Raw genomic sequence first — 17423 nt, 5'->3', positions numbered from 1 at the left:
TAAAAGCCACAAAATTCCACCATTGTGTAAGTAAAAAATAAACCTATTTTTTGTAATAATTTTATTAATATTAAGCCATAAATAATAAGCCAAAACTTGATTAAATAGTTAAGAAAGTTTGTTTTTAAAGAATTAGATTAATATATAAAATAGTTTAAGCAAAAATCAACCGTTACAATGTAACATTTGGGAAATGTGCAAAATAAGTAGTATCTTCTTCGTTGTTTTTCTAAAATTTGGTAAATAGGGACATGTTTTTTTTTTCAGCAAAAACAACTGCATTTAAAATGCTTTCCAATGATCAATATATTTTTTGCAAAAATATTGTTTTTCATCAAAACAACCCTGGCCCCCCCACCCACCCCAAACATTTGCCCAGTAAGAAATTCTATTGAAAAATCATTGTTTTTCATCCATATGATCCAATCTAATAACGCTGTTTTTATACTAAATATGTATATATAAAATTATATCAAATTTAAATAAATAGTGTTATTAAATTAAATATTGAATATATATTTTCTGCAAAAACATTGTTTTTTATCAAAACAACCCTTGCCCCCCCACCCGCCCCACATTACTTACCAGTAAAAATTTATTTTGAAAAAACACTGTTTTTCGTCTATAATATCCAATCTAATGTCACTTTTTTTGCATTAAATATTTATTAATATCCATATATACAATTATATACAATTTAAATAAACAAACTGTGTTTATTAAAATTATATTAACGACGAAAGCAGCTGTTACTCATGCGTAGAATTTTGGAAAACAATGATTTTTGAAAACGATTTCTTACTGGTAAGCTGTGTGGGGTGGGTGGGGGGGTAAGGGTTGTCTTGATGAAAAACAATGTTTTTGCAGAAAATAATTACCCGAGAAAAAAATGCTTTTCAAGAAACTAATAGTTGATCTATAGTTTTTGTATCAATACTTTTCTCACAATTACCAATTATAGTACAATTATTCTGGAGCACAATGGACCAAAGTCCGTGTGTGCACCTTAAATTAAAAATTCTGGTCGACAACGACTCTCACAACAACAACATACCCCAATATCTAATACATCTTGTACATACATGTAACAATGTACATACAAGTAAATGCTTCTTAACCCAACCTGTATGGAAAAATAATAAATTTATTGAAATTCCTGTCGCATAAATCTCCGTCCCTCGTTGACACGCCCCATAAATGTCAATCGATCAATTAAACGATTTTTGTGGCATGTTGAACATTTAACAATGGGCCTCGTTATATTTGCATTAATTGATATTCAGGTCGGTTGTGCAGGTTGTAGGCGCCACAGTCTTATTGGCGCTAGCTGAGTTTTTTTTAAATTATATTTGTTACTTAAATAAATAAATAAATAAACACAATAAAAATATATAAATAAACACAGTATTAACAACTAAAAAAAAATTTAAAAAGTGTATTGCGATAAAACTTAAATCTAGTATTACCTAATTTACTCATTATATACTTACTTTCCTTTCTTAAAAATGATAAGATTCAATTCTAGTTTAATTTTAACGCACATCGATACCCTAATTAAGAAATTTATGTCGAAATTGGGAAATGTCACAGTAGAGGAACGAATATCTCAAATCAAAGAGAGTTTCAGGAAAAATTTGTATAACAAATTCTTTTTTATAAACTATTATGTATTTTTTGCGTATAATTTCGTAAATCTTTTTTTTATACTAGTCAAGTATCAACATTTATAGACCTTAAACTGAATGAAAGTTTCTTGTGCAGATTTAAAGAAAATAACGTAGATATTCTAGTTTTAGGGAGACCTTTAAATTTTGGACTTTTTGTCTATTGTTATAATCCGTAAGTATCGTCCTTTTTTATATTGTCAAATCGAAATACTTTGCACTTTAAATTGTCTAGTATCCTGGATTGACACTTTCTGTAAAAATGAGACGTGTAAGTTGCATCCTAGGCTTGTCATATATTATTTTTAATATCCATTTCTGGATGTTTTCCACGATATTAAGATGGATGTTTCATATTGCACCCTACACTAAAATAGCATAAGAAAAATGAGGATGTATAAGTGAGAGATATAATATTCTCAGATATGAAATATTATAAAAAAAATTATTTCTTTGAATTTACGTATCTGTTATTATTTGAGACATATTTTGTGTGTTCATTTTATTTTAAATGTTAATCAAAAATCACTCCAGTACTGCACAAAAGAGTAGCTACAAAAAGCATAAACTTCGTTTTCCATAGTTAACGGTTAAATTTCAATTCAATTAATAGTACTTATAACTTCAATTTTAGTAATTTATTTTAAGAGATAGATAAACACCCACAGCATAACAAAACCAATGATTAAACACTTCTAATTTTAATAAAATAGTTTTTTTTTCAATTGTTAAGGTTAAGCTACATTCTCTTTAGAAAATTATTACCTAATTTATATTAGTTTTCCTATGCATAAATTAATACGTCTCGTTATAATCGAGACACGTCATAATCTCTACTTGTCAATTCACTTTTTTGTCAATTCACAATTTTTTATTTATTTATTTGCTGTGAATTTTTCATCTTCAAATAGATTTGTTTCACAACTTTTTATTCACATTTTAATAAATATAGAAATATATTTGTTCTTATTACAATTTTATAAAATATTTTCAATTCTATTTGGCTTAATAAATTATTTACGTTTTCATTGTATTCAAAGGGATTTACTGCCTATTTGTTGAACTTCTTCGTTTTTTTTTTAATTTGTAGTTACTTTTTTATTTACATGCTTTTCCTTATTATTAGTTAATTTTAATGAATTTTTTAAGTCTTTTTTCAATTTTATCCTTTCAAAAATGAACAATTTTTTATTTATTTGCAATGAAGTTTATTGGTATTATTATTATTATTTATTTTGTATATTCAATTGGTTTTATTAACTTTTTATTCAAATGTTTGTAAATATAAATGTTTTTATTATTAATGAATTTTCTTTGCAATTTTATGAAATATTTTTTATTTCATTTGACTTAACGATATACGTTTTTCTTGTATTCAAAGCGATTTGCTGCCTATATGTAGAATTTTTTCGTATTTTTCTTAATTTTTAGTTATTTTTTTATTTACACGTTTTTCCTTGTGTTTGCTTCATTTTTATAGGAAAAATTGTACTTATAATGGATTCATTATCTGACTCTAAAAAAAATTGATATTTTTTTAAATTTTCGGCTTGATAGATAAATATGGTAATGATAAATATTCTTGGAGGTCACTGGACAAAAAATTCATTATCTTCAAAACTACTGGTTGAACTGATTTAGACCCTAAATAATATTTATTAAGCATGCTTTGACTAATATTATTCTGTTTATTTCATCAAAATTATCCCATCAGTTTCTGAGATATTTCACTTCAAAGTGAGTGACTACCTTGAAGATGAAACATGATTTTTGGACGTCACTGGACAAAAAGTTGATTATCTTCAAAAGTAATGATTGGACTGATTTATACCCTAAGTAATATTTATTAAGCATGCTTTGACTAATATCATGCTCTTTATTTCATTAAAATTATCCCATCAGTTTCTGAGATATTCCACTTCAAAGTGAGTGACCACCTTGAAAATAAAACATGATTTTTGAACGTCACTGGACAAAAAGTTCATTAACTTTAGAAATAATGATTGGACTAATTTATACCCTAAGTAATATTTATTAGGCATGCTTTGACTATTATTATGCTTTTTATTTCATCAAAATGGTTCTATCAGTTTCTGAGATATTCCACTTGAAAGTGAGTGACTACATTGAAGATGAAACATGATTTTTCGACGTCACTGGACAAAAAGTTCATTAACTTCAGAAATAATGATTGGACTGATTTATACCTTAAGTAATATTTATTAAGCATGCTTTGACTAATATCATGCTCTTTATTTCATCAAAATTATCCCATTAGTTTCTGAGATATTCCACTTCAAAGTGAGTGACCACCTTGAAAATAAAACATGATTTTTGGACGTCACTAGACAAAAAGTTCATTAACTTCAGAAATAATGATTGAACTGATTTATACCCTAAGTAATATTTATTAAGCATGCTTTGACTAATATCATGCTGTTTATTTCATCAAAATTATCCCATCAGTTTCTGAGATATTCCACTTCTAAGTGAGTGACTACCTTGAAAATAAAACATGATTTTTGGACGTCACCGGACAAAAAGTTCATTAACTTCAGAAATAATGATTGAACGGATTTATACCCTAAGTAATATTTATTAAGCATGCTTCGAATAATATCATGCTGTTTATTTCATCAAAATTATTTCATCATTTTCCGAGATATTCCACTTCAAAGTGAGTGACTACCTTGAAGATAAAACATGGTTTTTGGACGTCACTGTACAAAAAGTTCATTATGTTCAGAAATAATGATTGGAGTAATTTATACCCTAAGTAATATTTATTAAGCATGCTTCGACTAATATCATGCTGTTTTTTTCATCAAAATTATTCTATCAGTGTCTGAAATATTTCACATCAAAGTGAGTGACTACCTTGAAAATAAAACATGATTTTTGGACGTCACTGGACAAAAAGTTCATTATCTTCAAAAATAATGATTGGACCGATTTATACCCTAAGTAATATTTATTAAGCATGCTTCGAATAATATCATGCTGTTTATTTCATCAAAATTATTTCATCAATTTCTGAGATATTCCACTTCAAAGTGAGTGACTACCTTGAAAATAAAACATGATTTTTGGACGTCACCGGACAAAAAGTTCATTAACTTCAGAAATAATGATTGAACCGATTTATACCCTAAGTAATATTTATTAAGCATGCTTTGACTAATATCATGCTGTTTATTTCATCAAAATTATCCCATCAGTTTCTGAGATATTCCACTTCAAAGTGAGTGACCACCTTGAAAATAAAACATGATTTTTGGACGTCACTAGACAAAAAGTTCATTAACTTCAGAAATAATGATTGGACCGATTTATACCCTAAGTAATATTTATTAAGCATGCTTCGGCTAATATTATGCTGTTTATTTCATCAAAATTATCCCATCAGTTTCTGAGATATTCCGTTTCAAAGTGAGTGACTACCTTGAAGATGAAACATGATTTTTTAGACGTCACCGGACAAAAAGTTAATTATCTTCAAAACTAATGCTTGAATCCACTTGGATCCAAAACAGCATTTATCAAGCATACTTTTCTAAATACAATGCTTCTAACTTCATAAGAATTGCCCCAATGGCTTCTGAGATTTTTGACTTCAAAGTGAATGGTCTTGTTAAAGAACAAACATTTTTTTAAAAATCACGCTTGATCCAATTTTTTGAATACATAATATTCTTTTTAATAAATTGACAATAATATACTAACTTGCTTATATTCCATTCAGTTTAAAAAAATGTCAAGAGGAAAAACTTGTGAGGTGCCGCCCCCATAAGCCCTAATGCAATTTTTAGGGGCGTTACCACTAAAGAGAATTTTTCTTTACTATTTATAATTTAAAAAAAAAACACATTTACATGGATTTATGTATATTTATTACCATATCTACATAATACAAGAAATGTACATTAAAAATTATAATCGTATTCTTTATACATTCGACAATATCCCGGTTTTTAGAAATCATCCGCATTAGAGAGCTACTGCCGTAGCCCCACTAGAACCCTCCTAGGAAAAAGTAACTGGAAACACGTTTATATAATATCACACTTATTAACATTGGAATATTCGTGTATAGTAACGTACGGGGGACGTACGTTTAATACTTAAAGAGTACAATATCTAATACTATTTTAACTGGAATGAACAGTTTGGAAAAGAGACAGCTGCGGTGCCTTATTCTAATAAAATAGAGAGAGAGAGAGAGATGCAGAGAATAAAAACATTAAAAGTCTTATAGTCTAAGCCATCATTTCTTTAGTACCATACCGTTTGTACATGTTACTTATGGTAAAAATCGATTTTTTTCCCAAAATAATCAACTTTTACCTACATACGCTCATAATATATATTTATATATGTCAATACTGAACACAATATGCCATACGGTTTCCATAGCAAAAATATATCCACGAACATTGTCTTGCAAAATATATTTGATTTCCTTATATAATAATAATTCTAATTAAGACTACAGTAACTACTTTTAAGAAGCAAAGAAAGTGTCTATCTAAGACACACGGTACAGGTACAGGTGCCTTCAAAAGCTTCGAAAAAAAAAATAAAAATAACATTAGTAACAAAACAAATAAACAATTTAACGTAACGAGAAGGTTTTAAAAGCACCCACCACTAAGAGTTTATTTATTAACTTACAATATGGACGAAAAAACAAAGAAAATAAAAGTCTTTTCACTTGACCCCTTTTTTTTAATTATTTACACCCTATATACAGACCGCTCCTGAAAGGAAAATACAATATAGAGGGCAAAGTTTGAAGGTGAAGTAGAAGTAGATTTCAAAGTTGAGTCAGCCATTAGTACGTGAGTTACAATCTTTAAAGTCTAGGCAATAGGTTGTCACTAGAAATCAAATATTTCAAAAACTACTGAAAATAAACATGTGAAACTAATAGTTTTATATTAGGAAAAGGGTGCCCTATTAATGTTGTTCAAGGTACAAAATGATCCAGTCAAAACTTTCCAAGTTATCCAGGTCAAAAGTCCAAGCAATTAACTTTTATTCCAGGAATTTAAATCGCTTAGAAATTACTTACAGTTGAGTTTTAATTAATTAAACACTTATTCCAGGCTCTCGGATTACTCAACTAATATCTTCCAAGTATTTTAGGTACCTTTGTAATTTGTCACTAATTTGCGTTAATTAGCCACTTGACCAGGCTTTTTAGGTACTTAATTAGAGGTTACTTCCAGGCACTTAAGGTTCTAAAAGAAGTCTTCAAGTGACGCAAAAAATGGTTTAAATGCCTGAAAGAAGGACTTATGAGCTTGGACTAATTATTGTCTTATATCTCAAGAACTAATGAAGATAAAAATATGAAATTAACAGTTTTATAATAAGGAAAGGGTGCCCTATAAATGTTGTTTAAGATACAAAGCGATCCAGGCAAAACTTTTCAAGTTATCCAGGTTCAAAGTCCAAACAAGAATATATTTTGTATAGAGAGTATAAGAGTGTAAAAAGGGCATTTTGGCAGAGTTTCTACCGCATGATTCTTGGCATTTAAAGGCAATTTTTAACGAAAATTAATTAGTTCCAGGCACTAAATATCTTGGACTAAGTGTCTTACTAACGTAAATAACTGAAAGAAGCCTTCAAGTGACGCAGAAAATGGTTTAAATGCCTGAAAGAAGGACTTATGAGCTTGGACTAATTGTCTTATATCTCAAGAACTACTGAAGATAAAAATATGAAATTAACAGTTTTATAATAAGGAAAGAGTGCCCTATAAATGTTGTTTAAGATACAAAGCAATTCAGGCAAAACTTTTCAAGTTATCCAGGTTCAAAGTCCAAACAAGAATGTATTTTGTATGGAGAGTGTAAAAAGGGCATTTTGGTAGAGTTTTTACCGCATGATTCTTGGCATTTAAAGGCAATTTTTAACGAAAATTAATTAGTCATTTGTCCAGGCTCTTTAGACACTTATTCCACCGTGTACGTTGCCTTGAAAGAGTTAAGGAGCTGGAATTAAGTGCATTCTCAACTTCTATCAGTCACTTAAGCCAGGAATTTAAATTACTTAGAAGTTACTTACAGGCATTTAAGTTTAATTAAATATTTACGAATTCTAGAGGTTTGTACAATAAATGACTCAACTTTGAGAACACCCTGTATATTATTGAACTGTCAAAATTTTGACATTCTCGTTAGACTAATTTTATGGTATTTTTTCAATGAATTCATTATTTTTATGCATTTGCAATGAAATATTAAATACTTTCCTCGTATTTCAAAGCTTTTGAAAAAAACAACAATTTTTAGTCAAATATTATTTAAAAAATGTCAAAAGAGAAAACTTGTATGGTGCCACCCCCATAAGACGCAATGCATTTTTTTAAGAGTGTTACCACCGAAGAGAATTTTTCTTTACAATTTATTTGTAAAATAATAAATGATGTGATTTATTAAACAAAATTTTTTTTTTTTTTAATAGATTAGATTAAAAAAACAATTTTTAATGTTTGGCTTATTTAAATCATTTAAAGTTCTCTTTATATTTAAATGAGTAAAACGTTAAGTGAAAAACTTTATGTGGTGCAACCCGCCTAAGACGCAATGCAATTTTTAGGAGTGCTACCACCAAAGAGAATATTTCTTTACAATTTATTTGTAAAATTAGAAGTGATTTAATTTTGATTCAATATTTTTTTTTAAATTTTTAAATAAATTAGGTAGTAAAACTGTAGTCTAAGTAATGTGAACTGTCAAATTTTTGACATTCTCGTTTGACTAATTTTTTGGTATTTTTTCAATGAATTTATTAATTTTCTGCATTTGCAATGAAATATTTTCCTCGTATTTCAATGGTTTTGAAAAAACAACAATTTTTATTAAAATATTACTTAAAAAAATGTCAAAAGAGAAAACTTGTATGGTGCCACCCCCATAAGGCGCAATGCATTTTTTTAAGAGTGTTACCATCAAAGAGAATTTTTCTTTACAATTCATTTGTAAAATTAAAAAGTGATTTTAATTGAATGATTCACTAAATAAAGTTTTTTTTTAATAGATTAGATTAAAAAAACAATTTTAAATGTTTGGCTTATTTAAATCATTTAAAGTTCTCTTTATATTTAAATGAGTAAAACGTTAAGTGAAAAACTTTATGTGGTGCAACCCGCCTAAGACGCAATGCAATTTTTAGGAGTGCTACCACCAAAGAGAATATTTCTTTACAATTTATTTGTAAAATTAGAAGTGATTTAATTTTGATTCAATATTTTTTTTTAATTTTTTAAATAAATTATGTAGTAAAACTGTAGTCTAAGTGATGTTAACTGTCAAAATTTTGACATTCTCGTTTGACTAATTTTTTGGTATTTTTTCAATAAATTTATTAATTTTATGCATGAAAAAAACAACAATTTTTAGTCAAATATTATTTAAAAAGTGTCAAAAGAGAAAACTTGTATGGTGCCACCCCCATAAGGCGCAATGCATTTTTTTAAGATTGTTACCACCGAAGAGAATTTTTCTTTACAATTTATTTGTAAAATTAAAAAGTAATTTTAATTTTGATTCATTAAATTAAAAAAAAAATGTTTTTGAATAAATTATATTAAAAAAAAAAACAATTTTAAATTTTTGGCTTATTTAAATTTTCTCTTCCTATTTAAATGAGTAAAACGTTAAGTGAAAAACTTTATGTGGTGCAACCCGCCTAAGACGCAATATAATTTTTAGGAGCGCTACCACCAAAGAGAATATTTCTTTATAATTCATTTGTAAAATTAGAAGTGATTTAATTTTGATTCAATAATTTTTGTTTAATTTTTAAATAAATTAGGTTAAAAAAACAATTTTAAATTTTTTCCTTATTTAAGTTATTTACATTTTTTTTCCTATTAAACTGAAGTAAAAAACTTTATGTGATGCAACCCCCATAAGACGCAATGCGATTTTCAAGGGTATTACCACCAATAAGAAATTTTTCTTTACCATTTTTAATAATAATAATGATGCCTTTTATTCAATATATACTTGTAACACTGAACATGTTCATAGGGCTTATCCATTAACGCTCCCCAATCCAAAATTTGACACCAACCCTACACTCATCAACTAATTCACCTCAAAACCATTCAAACTTTGCCCTCACTCCACCCCTTCCCACTTCTCCCACAAACCCTAAAAGACCTTACACGACCCTCAAACCGACAATCACCACCGATCCAATAAGAACCAGTGACGTCACGAAAACTCCCGCTGCCCCACTCGACTCCTTCTTATCCGGTTTCTTCTCCAAGGAGGCCACCCTTCCGGACGAGTTCTCGTCGGTTTTCTTGCTCTCGGAGTGCAGCGGTTCTTGTTTTTGACGCACCACCACTTCGGGGAGTGAAATAGGGCTGATCTCTTGGGTGGTGCCGCTACTGGTAGTGGATTGGGTGGTGGTGGTGGAAGTGGTGGTGGTCGGAGCAGGCGTGGTGGTTGGTACCAAACTGTTGTTATGCAAGAAGTACATGGGGCTGAAGTCGAAGGCCACGTCGATTACCTGAGGGATGAAGAATTTTGATTTAAGTAAGATTTTTCTGTTAAACAGAGACTATCATCAGAATCTTGTGAGATCACAAGATTTTTTGCTTTTAATTTATTTATATAGAGAGGAACTAAATTTTATAGTTTATTCTTGTTCAATTGGATTCAACGTGCCAAGAATTGTTAGTGCATTTATCTGTGCAAAGAAAGATTTGAATTTATATAGGTCAGTAGTATACAGGGCCATTTTTAATTTTAATACTGATAGTGTGATAAATTGGTTGTGCAAGACCCACTCATTAATGCTTCTCGAGTTAAAGAACAGTTGTATCAGTATCGGTAAGCACTATAAAACGAGGACTTAAGAAAGCTGATTAATACGGTAGAAAGTCAGCAGAAGACCAGACTTCGATTTGCCAAAGAGCATTTTAACTGGTCTTACGAAAAATGGAAAACAGTAGTGCTTAAAGTGTTTAGATCAGAAGGCATTTGCTGGGTCATATTTTAATTTTTTTCAGAAAATTTCAATTCAAGAACCTGGAACAAATAAAATCTTACAAAAGAAGTAGTATGACCCTTTAAGTTAAACTAACAAACTATGTGACAGAAAACTAATGGGGCAAACGGTCGATTCTAATAGTTCTAACATTAAATTGTGAAAAGACTTGAGACTTCTCTTACCTTATTCTCCCTCTTGACGTCCTCAATGGTAAAGTTCAACCTCTCGCCATCCTTATATATAGCAACAACGGTAGCCGAGTACGGGACTTCGGTTTCCGTAAAATTCCCCACCAGTGTAACATTCACCGCGGTACCCTCGTCCAGATTTCGGTCAACGGGTACCGTTTCCACCCGTTTTTCCGGCTTAGGGAGTCCCCACACACCCTCCACCTTATCCCCTTTAGGGAGGAACACCGTAAATGGTAGTCCGGTGAGGAGGCCATGCCCCTTACCCCAGCTGAGGAAGTACTCATACTCATAAGTCATGACGCTCTCGACCTTTTGCACGCCCGACTCGTCGTTCTTCAAAACAGTGGTGTCCCAGACCATTTTCCTCTTGGGGAAACGTCTGCCCCTGCCCGCAGGTTTGTAACGGATGTTCTTGATCTCGTAACTTATTGGCTCAGTTTCCACCAAGATCTGCCCATCCTCGCTAGCGATATCGGTGTTATTCTCGTCTACCACATGGTAAGTACCGAACACCTCGCTGGGATTCAAGGTACCGATGTAATGGGTCATATGTCCAGGCATGTCTGGATTGGCAGAAGGCTTTCGACCTACGAACGTCCTCAGAACGTTCTCGCCGCTAGTGATCGCCCCCTGGGGGATGTTCGTGTATTTGTCTTTGCTCACCCAGCTGAGTCTCGCGCTATGGTCGATGTTGTAGAGCACCTCGAATTGTTTGAACGACTCTACTTTACGGTAGAGCGTGGCCACGCAGGCGCGTTTGTTGGGACGTAGTTGGCCAGTCACCCAGATGCCGGTGAGTTTTGCCCTGCAGATGTAGATCGGTTCTTGGTGGGATTTTAGGATGTCGTTGTCGTCCGGTAGGGATGGTTCGTTTGAATCTGAAATTAATTGATGAGTAATATAAAGAAGCAGAAGTTCAGGCGAAAAATGGAGGGAATGAAAGGAATTCATCAATTACCTCAATGGTTGTCATAAGGTTATAAAAAAATACCTCCTTTACTAATGTACTAGCAGATTGTTGGTGGAATGAGAGCCAAAACCTCAGATTTCAGTAGGGCAGTAAATTCTTCAAATTATGGTATTGTGGTTATTAAAAGCTAGTTGTATAAAGGTATCTATTCTGAAGAGTCATGTTGCAGTAACTTTAACATATTTTAGTTCCATGAATGCCTTTGACCACATTGGAAGTAAGTGAAGTTTGTAATTGAATAAAAGAATGTTCACTAGACGTTCTTTATTTATTCAAATGAACTTTTTATTCCTAAGGAAAAATATCTAATTTGGCAACGTTGTATGGCATACCTTAACAGCCACCAATCGAGACAGTCCGTAGAATTTCTGAAAGGAAAACTTCTGTTCTAAAGGAAATTCAACTATGTATTCACAAAACTGCCTGGAAAAACGCAAGAAAAATTAAATGTGAATTTTTCATTTTTTTGGAAATTGCCTGGAAAAAGGAGAATAATGTTTCTCGTCCACGCAGTTGAAGCAAAAGAAAATGTCCGTAATGAGGCAATTGATAGTAAAAATTGGAAAGTGATAGTTAAGCAGGTATATCCAAGGCACAATTCCCCAAATATCATGCTTTCACTATTATTCCCAAAAAATCTCTGGAAGAAAGCCTGAATGTAGATTTTGAAGGAAATATTTGAAGCAGATTCTTAAGGAACCATTTAACGACTTAGTCATATTTAAATTTAAACGACAGCTGTCATATTTAAATTACGAATTTGCCACATGCCTGAATATCGGTGGCCATCTTGGAACTATATCGTTTTGACAGTAACGACACTATTATATTGCGACATTGTCAAATGTCTTCACAAGCTCTTGAGAAATTTTAAACGTCTACGCCGTACAGGCCATCTCGATATTAATATAATGTAAATAGTCATCAAATGGCTAGTAATCATGGCTTCTAATGTCCGCCATTTTGAAATTAAAGTAATACAAACAATTGGACATTTTGACAGTAATGACAATTGACCACTGACAGGCGCAAAAATCATTTTGCCACGGCGCCATAAGCGTGAAGAATGGATGTTTACACTTGTGTCCTGTGTTCCTTTAGGTAAAATGCTTATTTTCTGTCATTCTTTCAAACGAAATAGCAATTTTTTCTTGTAAAGAGTATGTAACAGGCTCCTTGATAGCTTATAATGTCCGCCATCTTGAACATAATATATATAATAGGAAAAATTTTAAATTTTGACAGTAATGACAGTTGACCGCCAGGGTAAAAAAGGAGAAAATTGCAATGTTGCTTACACCCTGTATTTCTTTACGAAAACATCTCTTGTTTATTGAATCTGAAGGACTTTTGCTATAAAGAGTGAAGCCAACTCGATACACTTTATAGTTCCAAACGACGGTCATTAATGACAATTGACAGAACTGACAGCTCCAAAAAGAAAGTAAGTTGGCACTTGGTATGTCAAAAAGTGTAGGTAGACTCCTTGATAGATCATCCGCTGCAGTATTGAATGTTGGCCGCCAACTTGATATTAAACTATTGTATCCTATATAAACTATAACTACTATAAACTATATCAAACGTGACTGATGACATTTGACAGCTGACAGGCACAAAAATCATTTTGCCACGGTGCCATATGCATGAAGAATAGATGTTTACACTTGTGTCCTGTGTTGCTTTAAGTAAAATGCTTATTTTCTGTCATTCTTTATCCTTCAAACGAAATAGCAATTTTTTCTTGTTAAGAATATGTAAGAGGCTCCTTGATAGCTTGTAATGTCCGCCATCTTGAACATAATATAATAGGAAAAATTGTAGATTTTGACAGTAATGACAGATGACATTTGACAGTTGACCGCCAGGGTAAAAAGGAGAAAATCGCAATGTTGCTTACACCCTGTATTCCTTTACGAAAACGTCTCTTTTTTATTGAACCTGAAGGGCTTTTGCTATAAAGAGTGAAACCAACTCGATACACTTTATAGTTCCAAACGACAATCGCCGTCTGTCATTAATGACAATTGACATTTGACAGAAGTGTAGGTACACTCTTGAAAGATAATTCGCTACAGTTTTGAATGTTGGCCGCCATCTTGATTTTAAGCTATTTTATCAAACGTGACTGATGACATTTGATAGCTGACAGTTACTAGGAGCAAATTGCGATGAATGAATTATTTAATTTATTTCCTGTATGCCTTTAAAAACAAATGATTTTTTGACTTTTCTTGTCTCTCAGTTTAGCAACGTGAAAAATAGTTAAAACGAGTATAGTACCAACACAATCTGCGTCTTTTGACATTTAACAAATGACAGCTGACAGTCCGGGTAAAAAGGAGCAAATTGCGACGTTGCAACACTGCTTACGAAAAATGTTTTTTTTTCAATTTTTTTTTCATTTTATCCAATTTAGGGAAATTTTCTTATAAAGAGTGAAGACACCGCGATACACTTTATACGGCATCCATTTGTCATTTTAACATCAATGACAGGTAACACTCTACTTAAACCAATACAAGCAACTATCAGTCGTGACAGATGACATGTGACAGCTGACAGCTATAAAAATCAAAATGCGACGTTGCATGAATCAATCAATTTGCCTTTATAAAGAAATGATTTTATGTACAGTTGAATATTCACTTTTTTAAAGTTTGAAATGGGATAGGGCGAAAACTGTATAAGTTAGAAAGAAACGGTTTTCACTTTTTTATGTTGACTTTTTAAAATCTATTTATTGATGTAGATTTGAAGTTGTGTTAAGTGTCAAAGTTTGGACATTCTCATTTGACCCAGTTTTTGTTATTTTTTTTTATTTACTGTTTTTCATGTATTCGCAATAAAATATTAACATTTTCCTAGAATTTCAAACATTTTAAAAAAATAAATTTTTTAATAAAAAAAATATTAAAAATTATTTAACACGAAAAAAAAAATGTCAAAAGAAAAAACTCGTGCGGTGCCACCCCCATAAGACCCAATGCAATTTTTAGGAGTGTTACCACCAAAGCGAATTTTTCTTTACCATTTTTAATAATAATAATTACTTTTATAATATTCAATGTAACGTTGAACCACGTTGTTGTCAAACCAATCAATGTAATGACAAAATCCTTACCATCAGTGATTTGGTATGCCCCAACGACGGCATACTTAAGCACACTAGGATCGGAACCATCCGTAGACACCCACTGTAGAGTCGTAGACGTAACGGTCTGTTCAAAGTTGTATGACAGTACGTGTACAGGATCTGCCGCATTTACGGTATGTACCAGGAACGTTAGGCCCATCAAAAGCATCTTGTAGAAGAGTAACATGGCCGATCTGCAAGAAATAAAAGCGTTAAATATTAAGTAGAAAATGACGCGTTCGGATCATAACAGTAGCCTTAGCCGGGGTTCTCTCATAACGAAAACCATCGAAAACGGTTAACCGGAAGTGTCCGGATTTGTTCCGCCTACGGATTTATTTATTTTTTTTTCTATCACGAGTTTGCGGTTTATTTATGGGCCTTCGGGGTACCGTAGAGCTCGTACCGTTATTAGTCATTTTTTTTTTTACGGATCCGTGTTGGAATTACAAAGAATTCGCCAGGGGGTATATGTAGTTGATAATATATTGCCTCTCTATGCAAATTATTGTCTTGGGTTTGTCATTCGACCGATCAACTAACCGGGTACAATTGGAATTTTAATGTGGCAACGTCGAAGGGTCTCCTTATCAAGAAATGTCAACTGTTTTATCATGTGTTCTAGAAGTGTCAAACGTCATAGCTATCAAGAACAAAAAATTTATTTACAATCAAAGGTTTCTGTATGTTCCAGTGATTGAAGTGTCAAATGATTGAAATATTCTTAGTGTATCGCATTTAATGATCTAGTAAGAACTAGAATTCCTAGACAACGGTGAAATGTATCCCAGAACGTCAAGGTACAACGTTGTAAATTTCTTATAAAATTGAAACTCTACTAAGCATAATTCTTCAACTGCCTGGAATAAAAAAAGACGATTTTCCAGGCAGTTAAGGGCTCTTAATGCAGCAAAAGACTTCAATTGCTAGGAGGAAGATAAACTGTTATACCACCTTTTTAAGACAAGAAAGCAACAAGTTTGGTCAAGAGTGCTAAATTTATATTTAGATAAAAGATAGGTTATGCGTGTTTAGTCCCTAAAGGCATCATCACATCTGATCAGCAGCTTCTTAAAAAACATAAAAATTTAAAACCTGCACACTCTGGAGAGATTACTGATACTGTAATGAGTTTTTCCTACAAATCATGACTCCTCCTTAAGGATAAGCCAAGAAAGATTTTTTTGTGTATTCCAGGAAGTTGAAGCATTGAATTCTATTAATTCTAAGAGGGACCATATAAAAAATTCCAGGCAGTTGAGTCATGACTCTTCCTTAACCTAATTTTTTCACTCTTTTTAGAACATGTTCTCTTAAGTAAAATTAAATGACTTCAATTGCCTGGAAGAGAGGATTTTTTTTTCTTCCAGGCAAATCAAGCCTGGAACAATTTTTTTGAGTATTCCAGGAAGTTGAAGCATTGAATTCTATTAATTCTAAGAGGGAGTATATAAAAAATTCCAGGCAGTTGAGTCATGACTCTTCGTTAACCTAATTTTTTCACTCTTTTTAGAACATGTTCTCCTAAGCAAAATTAAATGACTTCAAGTGCCTGGAAGAGAGGATTTTTTTTCTTCCAGACAAATCAAGCCTGGAAGAGTTTTTTGTGTATTCCAGGAAGTTGAAGCATTGAATTCTAAGTGGGAATATAAAAAAAATTCCAGGCAGTTGAGTCATGACTTCTCCTTAATCCAATTCTTTCACTCTTTTTAGAACATGTTCTCTTTTTCTCTTTTTTTCTTCCAGACAAGTCAAGCCTGGAACAATTTTTTTGAGTATTCCAGGAAGTTGAAGCATTGAATTCTATTAATTCTAAGAGGAAGTATATAAAAAATTCCAGGCAGTTGAGTCATGACTCCTCCTTAACCTAATTCTTTCATTTTTTTTAGAACATGTTCTCCTAAGTAAAATTTAATGACTTCAAGTGCCTGGAAGAGAGGATTTTTTTTCTTCCAGACAAATCAAGCCTGGAAGAGTTTTTTGTGTATTCCAGGAAGTTGAAGCATTGAATTCTAAGTGGGAATATAAAAAAAAATCCAGGCAGTTGAATCATGACTCTTCCTTAACCTAATTTTTTCACTCTTTTTAGAACATGTTCTTCTAAGTAAAATTAAATGACTTCAAGTGCCTGGAAGAGAGGATTTTTTTTCTTCCAGACAAATCAAGCCTGGAAGAATTTTTTGTGTATTCCAGGAAGTTGAAGCATTGAATTCTATTAATTCTAAGTGGAAGTATTTAAAAAATTCCAGGCAGTTGAGTCATGACTCCTCCTTAACCTAATTCTTTCACTCTTTTTAGAACATGTTCTTCTAAGTAAAATTAAATGACTTCAAGTGCCTGGAAGAGAGAATTTTTTTTTCTTCCAGACAAATCCAGTCTGGAAGAATTTTTTGTGTATTCCAGGAAGTTGAAGCATTGAATTCTAAGTGGGAATATAAAAAAAATTCCAG

At 31.8% G+C, this 17423-nt stretch overlaps 2 protein-coding genes across 2 annotated transcripts in view; one reads left to right on the top strand and one right to left on the bottom strand.

Annotated features, from left to right (window-relative positions):
• Positions 1-17423, top strand: part of LOC126740194 (mitoguardin) — a 124472-nt gene that overhangs the window by 7141 nt on the left and 99908 nt on the right. The gene's annotated exons all lie outside the window — the stretch shown is intronic.
• The window catches only part of LOC126740195 (protein unzipped), a 76465-nt gene continuing 64579 nt past the window's right edge, over positions 5538-17423 (bottom strand). The window contains exons 2-4 of the mRNA XM_050446125.1: positions 14962-15167; positions 10859-11745; positions 5538-10193 (exon numbers count right to left, since the gene is read on the bottom strand). Coding sequence (XP_050302082.1) covers positions 9840-10193; positions 10859-11745; positions 14962-15160 — 1440 coding nt within the window. The 5' untranslated portion in view covers positions 15161-15167 and the 3' untranslated portion in view covers positions 5538-9839. The remainder of the gene's footprint in view (positions 10194-10858; positions 11746-14961; positions 15168-17423) is intronic.

This window comes from Anthonomus grandis, chromosome 9, assembly GCF_022605725.1.
Source record: "Anthonomus grandis grandis chromosome 9, icAntGran1.3, whole genome shotgun sequence".
NCBI lineage: Eukaryota > Metazoa > Arthropoda > Insecta > Coleoptera > Curculionidae > Anthonomus > Anthonomus grandis.
The sequence above is the reverse complement of the archived record's forward strand: the minus strand, read 5'-3'. Positions and strand labels throughout refer to the sequence as shown.